Source organism: Mixophyes fleayi, chromosome 1 (assembly GCF_038048845.1).
Source record: "Mixophyes fleayi isolate aMixFle1 chromosome 1, aMixFle1.hap1, whole genome shotgun sequence".
Taxonomy (NCBI): Eukaryota; Metazoa; Chordata; class Amphibia; order Anura; family Limnodynastidae; genus Mixophyes; species Mixophyes fleayi.
In genome coordinates, this window is record NC_134402.1 from 82,032,796 (window position 1) to 82,043,102 (window position 10,307).

The window sequence follows — 10,307 nt, forward strand, 5'->3', positions numbered from 1 at the left end:
GAGCTGTTCTGGCAGTAGGATGGGTAACCTACACAATATTAGGCAGGTGGTGTTAATATTATTGCTGGTCGCTGTATATTAAATATACGGTTTGGTGTTAAATTACGATTCCACCATTTATCACCCATTTGATTTCCATCTAGGTCTATTAAAATGATTTATCAAAAGTTTCACTACAAATGCGCTCATCCTTCATTTCTGTGAATTACTCGTGAAAAAAATAAAGTTGACAAGTCTATCTTGTACACCACGTTGGATAGTTTTATTTGAAAACAGTGTTTGAACTGTTCAAATTGGTCTATGGTTGACAGCATAATGTATTCTCAAAATGAATATCCTAATTAAAAAAAACAATACATCCATCACATTTATTCAGCAAACAGGAGGCTCAGCCATTGTCAAAGAAGAAAATGTTTGCATTGCTTAGAAGAGGCGGATACAATTGCTTATCCCCCACAATCAGGAAGACAACACACAAAACTGCTCAAAATAAAAAAATAAAAATTGTGGGTTTTCGGCAGTATTTACAAGGGTGTTCATATCTACATGGGCATTACATTTTTTAAATAAAATGTTTTATTGCCAAGTGCAGATTATTTGTTTTTGTAAATAGAACATGTCTCTTTTGGTAGGAAAAGTAGGCAGGATAACTTCAAGATGTACAGGAACATACATATAAAAAAATTCAACGTAGCAAACATTGCAATAATTTAATAGCTCATTGTGGTTTTGTAGGTGTCAGGGAATGGAATAGAAATGTGCCCAGATCCTGTGACCAGAGGAAGGATGCCGGCATTTGGGACAACGTTCCAAGACAGAGTCAGTGTGATATTCCTGTTACCCCTGGAACAATAGAAAACAAGATAAGCACTTTAAAGGTTAATGTCATAATTAATTGTCCGACTCAAAAGTCAAACCCCCCCATTTCACATTTAGTTATTTAACTTGAAAACTTGTTGTAAAATCTAAACTTTATCTAGAGTTAAAAAAAAAACAAAACACAGAAATCAATTAGTAATAGACCACTGGGGTTTATCTCGCTGAATAGTTTGACCCTGCAAGCAAAAGGTGTACACATAACAGAGTTAAATAACTGTACAGATAAATAAAATGTTTGAGTAGAAAGAAAAATTATCCTAAACGGAGGAAAAATACCAAGTTGCATACATTGTGTGTGTAGTATTTTGTCATTTTTGCACCATTAAAAGATGGACTTCTGTACATAACAAGGATGGCTCAAGACACTGTATCTGGGAAGATACTGTGATATAAACAGGGGGAGGGGTGGAGAAAGACAATCAATCGGTCCTTTATAACATGACCCAGCTCACACCTCCCACCTCAGCCACTCAAAATCCTTTCATTGCTGGAAATGTAAATTTTACTTTTCCAGCCTTGATTTCGGAGCAACATATGGTGTCCAAAAAATTTTTTTGCATCAAATTTAAAGACATTCTGGAATTGTATCACTGTGGTTTTAGGTGTATTATTAACAGTAAACCTAATAGCAAAAGAAATTCTCAATTATTAGATAGGTTGTAATCGTTTCTCTTTTTCAATATAGCAACTGTGCTCTTACACACACTACTAACAACCAGATGCATGGTACTTTGTGTTAGGAAAGTGTTGCATTCAGTTCCTGAGCGTTTGTAAACAGGCTTTTTACTATTTAACACACTTTTTAATAAATAATCAAAGTAGATCAGAGGAGTCACACAGGAACCTGCTTGGTATCACCTTGTGCCAGCACCAAACAAATTCAGCTTAAGCAGGACACCCACGCAACAAGACAACCCTTCAACTGGGATATACCATGATTTATTTTACTGCAAGTCAATCACTATACACAGAGGTTGTCATCGCAGATGCATTTTGTTTCTACACTGTCAAGGGGGACAAAAAGATTAAGCAAAATATAATAATCGGTAAATTATCAATTCTTCCAGACGATCCCACTGGGTCCCGGCTGAAGCACACAACAAGCACTATATACATAAACAAGGACAGTTCTAAGCAAACTTATCTACAATTGAAATTAGAAAAAGGAAATCCAATGAAGGGAAATATACCTTGCAAAGTATAGTTTATTTCCCCTTTATCGTTCTATGAATGCGCAGTAAGGTATAAGTACAAGCTGGAATCTCAGCAAGTTAGTAATAGATCATTGTTCAGCATGAACACTACATGCCATCATCCATAAATAGAGCAACATTGCCACCTAGTGGTCATATTACCTTCCACTTATTTTATTAAAAATATATTTGACATCCCAAGCAATACATAGAACAAAGCAATTACACAATTTGGTAGTTCTGTATTATGCAAAATAAAAATTAAGAGTTGCAATAGTTATCCTCCTATTACACTGCATATGGTGCAGGAAGGAGTAGTTCAGTCAATCATGTTTTTCATTGAATTGAGCATCAGTAACCTTGGAATGCTACCAAAGAATAGATTCAATGCAGCTCTTAACTAGGCAGGTGGTGTTAATGTTGTTGCTGAATATTTTACCCTCATTCTGATTACTAACATACAATGCACCCACAATTCTATTTTACAGCTAGAAAAGTGGGTCGACAGCAACTTGCTAAACTGTACAATCAAGTTCTGTCTGCATTGACACATTAGCTTGGAACAAACAAATAAAAGCTACTATATTTATAAGACTGATTTTCCATAGTAAGAAAACTAGATACTGTCTATTTCTAATTGTTTGGTTTCAACAATTATCAATACCTTGCTAGTAGATTTCATAGACTAAAAGCAATATCACACAATGATAATTAAACAACACAACTTAAAAGTACATTTGACATCTTGATCCTTCACAGAACCCTCTCTTCTGTCACCACAAATCAATCATGAAACATTCTGGCGCCAAAGAGTAAACAGACATCAGCATTTTTGTCAGGTTCCACCTTATAAATTTTATCTTGTGCACTCGCCTCATGAAAAGAGCACATTTTAATAAAAACAATATATTTTTTCCAGATGCTTACTTCAGACCGTTTCCATCGTCAAAGAAAAAATACTTTGATTTCATCTCTTTTAAAGACAACTTTGGGTTGTCTCCCCGGAGAATGATCTTGTCCCATAGCACAACCTGATTCAAAGCCTAAAATGAAATCAAACATATTCAGTCATAATATTTCACAGGTTTTACATTTTCAACATATCATACAATATATACAAACACAAGGGATTTTAAGATACAATAACTGAACAATATAAATGTAATATTGCTATAAATATTACGATCCAGAGAGGAATACATTTAAAAGTTTAAAATAGCCAACTTCCCCTCTGGAAAATAAATGCAAAATTCAAATTCGTTTGGTCCGAGTTAGTTTTGACTTTGATTAACTGGGATCTGATTATAAAGTGTCTGAGTGAGGACAAAGTAAAAGGCTAATCCACCCAAAATTGAAATTTGTGTGCTGGTGGGTTCTATAAATTAATAAACAACTTTCCAGGGATCTGGGAGAAGTAAAATTTTAGATATAAGCTTAATTTAGACTGGTAGTAATGTACGTTTGTGCAGAGAATTCAGCTAGTAATTTCTTAGTGATGAGATATTATACAATTTTGGGATTTTGCACTAGTCAAAGGATTCTATAAAACTGTCATTTTTTTGAGCTGCCAGTAAAAGGATTCTTACTTTACTAAAATGTCTGAAATCCTAGCATAACGTTCTTGTTCGTCTCCATCTCCTCTGTTTCTCTAAAAAGGGCTGTGCTCTAACGCTGTAACAAACTCACTGAGTGATTATGATTATTCAATCAGACAAAACGTCACACTTACGTTACTCTTCGTGGCATACTCCGCAGACAGGTATATGAACAGCTGCTTCACATTCCAGTCAAATATTGGCTGCAAATGTAAATTAATTAAGGGAAAAATTCACACTGTTGACATTTACATTTTATGCTGCATTTGTGAGCAAAGCTTTATTCACACAGACATCTGCTCTATTTGAGTAGTGACAAACTGTTCAGTTCCTAGCCCAATATAGTAATGACTAGACTTGTGCACAAATTGTGTTCACACCAGCCTAAATGAAAACAGACCACAAAGGATGTTGGACCGAAAATGCTGTCTGGTTACTGTCACTTTTGAAGAGGTAATGTTACTGCTATGCTAATGAATGCCTAAATATTACCCCATTGAGGCACATAAAAGTGTGTTCGAGCTCGGGCAAGGAAAAAGGAGCCGAGATTTCAGCCTCAATATCTAGTCCATGATCTCCCTGGACTATTCCGGAGACATTGCGCTGAACTGAATCTCCCCCTTTGCCTTTGTAACACCTTTTATCTTATTTCTTTCTTATAATCTTTGCTCAACAGCCCTTCATCCTCAAAAACACATAAAATTAAACTCTAGGTATAAAAAAAAAATCTTTCTGATAGCATCTGATCAAATGTGTCATAAGACTTTTATACCTAATATTTCAAACGTCTGAAAACCCCATGTTCAAGGCTCTAAGAATATTTTACTTGTGAACGTGCCACAGTTAAGACAATTTAGGCACATCTATAATCCGTTTCAGAAAACAATATTATAATAGTATATGACGAAAAGTCACGCTTTTGGCAATGGCTTAGATATTCAAACTAAAGTCAACTCTCCAGCAACAATCTGTTCTACTAAACTACTTTTGGCACGGATATTAAAAGTAAACATAACCTTGGGATTGTGTGCCTGCAGAACATGTTATCAGTGGGATTAGGTTTATCAGCAGTCAGACACAGAATGAGAGAAAAATGTACAAGATCTCATTTTCATCATAAAAGGATATCTGCATTTAAATCAAATATGATAAATCCGAGGTCACTCCTTTCTCTGGGGCCAGTGAAATCTTCAACATTCTCTCTGCAAGACAAAGTTAGGAAACATGACATATGGTAACTCTCTGCTTTTATGACTATAAATGTACATTAGGGTTGTATATAATGTTTACTTTTGGCAATAACGATAAACACGCCCAACATGACTTCATCCGGAGGAACACAACACACTGGCCTCCATAATAGCCACCCTTGCCAGTTACCCTTAGGATCTGGCTGCAGTATCATCTAACACTATGATTTCTTGCCATTCCTAAGATAAAAGATATTTTTTCACAAACATCCGAGTTCTGAGTGTTTAGGTATCCACTTAATTTAGTACATTTGATATTGAAACGTGCAATAATATTTAGTAATTATCAATTGATATCACTGGAGATACTGGCAGATACAGGGGTGATACACTTGCAGATGTAACAGTCGAAGTTATGATGCTGCATCTGGGAGCTTGAATGGCCGGGAAACTGTTCTAAATGGTTCCTAGCTGATGTGTTAGGGGTCTGGTCATTCACAGCTCATCTCCAATAGGAGATATGTCAGGGATAATATATGGCCACTAGGATTTATCCACACCTGTATCAATATAATGATTTGAGACTTTTATATGTAATTTATGCAAGAGTTCTACCATTGATGACCACATACTATACATATACAGGAGATAGGAACTAAACCTTGTTTTTTTTACCACGGAGTATGTGAAATAGAGGTCTTAGGTCTCATACTCAATTTAAATTTCATCTACTAGGAAGAAAGTCATTGTCTATTCCAGTGTTGGCTAATCTGTGACACTCCAGGTGTTATGAAACTACAAGTCCCAGCATACCCTTCCAGCAATAAGCTGCTATATATTGGCAAAACATGCTGGGACTTGTAGTTTCACAACACCTGGAGTGTCACAGGTTAACCAACACTGTAAAATAATCTGTACACTTGCCATTAAAAAGTGAGAAATACCTAAATATATGTATTTAGGATATATTTCTGGGGATGCAAACGGATACTTCATTTAATGGGCATGAGGAAATTGTAAGTCCTAGTAGGTAATGCTTACAAGTAACAAATTAATTTTTGAAAACACACCTCATATTCACCTTTAAAAACATTTAAAATATTCTATTGTAGAAGTGACTAAACTATTTGTAACAACTTGAAATGCACTTTGAACCAAGTGTGCTTACACATACAGCGACTGAGCCAGAGATAACCCTCTCCCCTGGGCTGGCTTATTCCATACAGCTCCTGTATATCCCCAGCGCAGTTGAGGTAGGGGAGATGTGACATGTGACCTGACATTTTATCTAGGTCATTTCCTAACATGATAAAGATCCTCTCCCTCAACAGTGATAAGGAGCTGTAGAGGAAACCACAGAATACCATTCTTTAACAGATACGAGACACTGTGTAACGTATAAATAAATTGCCTATCCAGATCCTAGAGCAAGGTTCCTTTTAGTCACTTGTAGCACCTAGATCTCTTACCTTACCAATCAGTGATAGCAGTAAGACAAACCACTAATACGCAAGGCAGTGGGAACACACACTTAGGCTACCAATAAGACATTAAAAGTGACAAGTCCTCTAGCTCTGTATTCCTTAGTCATATCCTCATGTATCCCCGACATGGCTGACGGTATACATATTACAAAGATGTCTGTCATTCACATCCAGCTTTCAATGAGGAGGTGCAAGGAATAGGGAAGAGTAAGTGGACTCAATCTATGCTGAATTGAACCAGACACAGACTCACTCTACACTGTGAGCTGCAGCACGATATATGTCTCTGCTTCCAAGTAACAGGAGGTATTTTACCTATTTGCTACAGGGGATGCTGTACAACATAGACAACCCCTTTAGTTTAGTAATGCATATGCTTTAGTTATAAAAGAGTTAAACACAGATGCCAGGTTACTATGGACAGTAATATGGGACCATAAAGACCCAGGCACCAACCCACCTCATGTTCCTGGGCCTGCAGCATTATACTACTACATTAGAGGCTGACCAGCTGTTTCCTGCAGTAAACCCTGTATGTCTGCTGGACAGGACTAGAGCGGTTATGATTATAGAGTACTCAGAACATCTTACCGAATGCTAAAAGAAAAACTTCCCTCTCCATGTCGAAGTATGCTGTCTTTTTCTATTGGGATGGTACAGAGGTTTAAATAAAGTATCCATTATTTCACATTTATCCCTTAATTTAGCTTTATGTTCTATCTAAATGTCCCAGATTGAGCAATATTCTGATTTGTTTTTTATTACAACCTTCCTTGGCTTCTAGAAACTACTTCTTACCAAACCATCCTAAATTACTGTCATACTAGTCTTCAACTTCCCTTTTCCATTGTGTAGATTCCTACTATGGGACCCACCAAACTTCAAAAATTAAAAAGTTATGATTAAACTTAGAAGAAAAATAAAAAATAAATTGAAAAAAATAACAAGTTATACAACTGTATGCACCTCCAAATCCATGTTTGAGATATAAAATTCTTTCTTCTGCTTCACAAATTCATATCTCTCACAAAACTAGTAGGCTTATATTATGACAAAGACAATTCTAAATGTTAGAAGTGTGTGACTATGACTTTAGAGGGACATTATAAAGAGTCAGAACAGATTAGATTTCAGATACTTTGCAGGGATGTATCTGTGTAACTTTGGAAACCGCAATTATCTGCATTAAGTTGTACAGTATTTTTCATTCCACTAGTCTTCATTCTAGAAGTTAAAGGGGTAAATATAAAAACGATAACAAACAAGGAAGATTCTCATATTCCCAAACATGATTAACCTATTCCCCAAACAATTATATTAAGTTAATTAAAATATTAAAAACATTCATGAAGTGCTCTGCATCTCTATAATTTCCCTACTGTAAAGCAATACGGAGCAGATGGCTCAGTATAAATCTTAATTATTTACCCCACCCTCTATCTACAATACAAAATCATTTCCCAACATTCTGCATTTGTTACATCCACCACCTATATACCTTCTGTTTTATTATATGTGGTTTGTCTTAACATAAAGTGCATAGGAATATGCTGTTGCTACATGAATAACCATTTTGGAACAAGTGAAAAAATATTGCCATGAACTAACTTAGGTTTCTCCAAAACTTGGGAACAGACAATTTTAAAAGAGATCATTTCTGAGCAGGGTAAAGAGCGTGTGACTGTGCACAATGGCAGGGGTGGTTAATATGCAGAATATTCTGTTTGTTTTTACATACATAAATGCCCACAGTACACTACGATAGTATTGTTAATAACCCAGAAATATTATGTATTTTACAGCCTAAATGACCAGGCATGTTACCTTTCTAGTGCCTAAGCACATAATTCACCTTCATATTTCCCAGAAATAGCATTACAAAAATATGACATCGTTGCATATTGGAAAACCTGGTGAAAGCATCACTGGGTTTTCTGGCAAATGTGAAAATGCCCCACTAAGCGCAGTGGACTCCAACTTACCTAAACCCTCTAGAAGCAAATAATCATGAAATTAATGCCTGCATGGCTATAACCAACAATATTTCAACAAAGATCCCCTGAGACAATAGGATGATTCCCATGCTTTGAGCAGGGATATTGATTGACCAGGCAGTAAACTCAGACATATAAATTACAGATGCTGCACTGACACTTGCTCACAAGCATCTGAACTGCCGCATGTAAAATGTATGTATCCAGAGGTACATGACTGATCTGGTAGCCTTAGGGAGTCTATGTATTGGGAACTAGGGACTGCTTCTAACTGCTCAGCCAATTCTACATTAATAAGCTTTCAATTGTGAATGTGGTCATTTATATACATCACTCAAAAGCATTTAGAGCACAGGTGTCCAAACTCAGTCCTCCACTGCTACCAACCCATCATGTTTTCTGAATTTCTGGCCGTAGAAACAGGTTAGATAATTATTGACCCAGCCAAATAGATTAACTTACCTGTGCATGAGTACCGAAATCCTGAAAACATGAACTGTTGGTAGCCCTTGAGGGCTGAGTTTGGACACCTCTGATTTAGAGTATTTCAATGGGGCATTTAAATGTCCAATCCTTATCTAGTATGATGTATAATTGCAAATAAGCAGAGGCCTGTTGCTGCTAAAACTAGAGTATGCTTTATGCATTTCTTTTCAACCGAGGGAAGTTTGAATTTACTAACAAACCTTAATGTATAAATATTATGCAAACACAGGAAACTGACACATACCTTTTTGCACATCATATATAATTTTTTCAACCCCCCAAAATGCCTACAATAAGGGGTACATCACACCCACCCCCAAGCCTGTTTACCTCTTTGTAGATACTAGAAGCAAAATTATTATTTCTAAACCAAAGCTAAGTAGCTCATTGGAAGACAAACTTTCTTAAATTCAGTTTAGCACCCTGCAACTAAAAAGCTTCCACTCTTGTCTTCCTCTGATGGAGGTACTATGTGACAATAAGGTGTTGATCATACTGAAATATGCACATAGGAAGTTATTTATTGATACAGAACGGAACAAACCCAGAATGAACTGTTGCTAACAAGGATCTGTCCATATGGCACGATGAGTAACCTGCCCACACAGCCTCTGACAGGACAGACGGCAGTACTCACAGTGTCACCCTGGAGACATGGATGTTGACAGGCACCATTCGGTCTTTGAATGCGGTTGTGATGAAGCAGCCAAAGGTGAGAGCGGCCATAACACTCAGCGAGAAGGCGAAGAGAGAATTAGCCCTAGACAGAGCGGTGTTCATGGTGGTGTCAGCACGGAGCAGCCACGGGGGGTGAAGGAAATAACGGTGATAGGGCGGAACTGCAGCGTAAGGACCCAGTCACCGGACAGAGATCCGGAACAGATTGAATCGTGGAACACGGAGCTGCTGCTAATGCTGAGCTGTCTGTCTAATTCAAGCGGCTTTCCGTACAACGTCACTTCCACAGAGGGACATTGCACCGGAAAAGGAAGTTTCACGACCTGATTCTGGGAATGAAGGAAGAACCACGTGACTAACAGAAGCGGACATTTTTGTTACTGGTTTAACGCCCGTAATCTGGTTGTAGCATGCGCCGACTTAATACACTTAAAATGGTATTATCACCAAACCAAAGAGAAAAATATAACTTCTAGTGTTTTAAATAGGCCTAGAAATGGCTTTATTATACTGTGGGTATTTGTAGGTTTTAATATATAGCTCATCATCATTTATTTGTAAGGCACCCCAAAACTGCAGCGCCAAATCATTTAAATTACAATTCACACATACAAACAAAAGAAGTACATAGGAAGCTGGTTCAGACATGAAACAGAGAGTAGAGAGGGCCCAGCTTGTGAGAACTTACAATATAGAGCTTTACATATAACTCCTAAAGTTTGTACTCATCGAATTGGGACATAGTGTGGCCATGCTACAATGGGAATTGTGCACACAACATTAAAGCATACTTGCCAACTCTCCCGGT

General features: G+C 37.0%; 1 protein-coding gene across 1 annotated transcript; it reads right to left on the reverse strand.

The window, feature by feature from the left end:
* Positions 1–238: 238 nt before the first annotated feature.
* On the reverse strand, positions 239–9,800 carry SPCS3 (signal peptidase complex subunit 3). Its single transcript, XM_075197471.1, has 5 exons — positions 9,459–9,800; positions 4,794–4,869; positions 3,802–3,876; positions 3,000–3,115; positions 239–843 (listed from the first exon to the last, which is right to left on the reverse strand). The coding sequence occupies exons 1-5, from the start codon at positions 9,599–9,601 to the stop codon at positions 711–713; spliced, it is 543 nt and encodes a 180-aa protein (XP_075053572.1). The 5' UTR covers positions 9,602–9,800; the 3' UTR covers positions 239–710.
* Positions 9,801–10,307: the final 507 nt, after the last annotated feature.

Bases quoted from the DNA above. Each gene is read 5' to 3' on its own strand.
- SPCS3 (XM_075197471.1), bottom strand. From the start codon at position 9,601: ATGAACACCGCTCTGTCTAGGGCTAATTCTCTCTTCGCCTTCTCGCTG. The intron at 3,877-4,793 runs ATCCTTTTATGA...ATTAATTTACAT, and splicing joins TATTTGATTTAAATGCAGAT to TTGCAGCCAATATTTGACTG. The intron at 844-2,999 runs GTAAGCATCTGG...CTATTGTTCCAG, and splicing joins GACGATGGAAACGGTCTGAA to GGGTAACAGGAATATCACAC.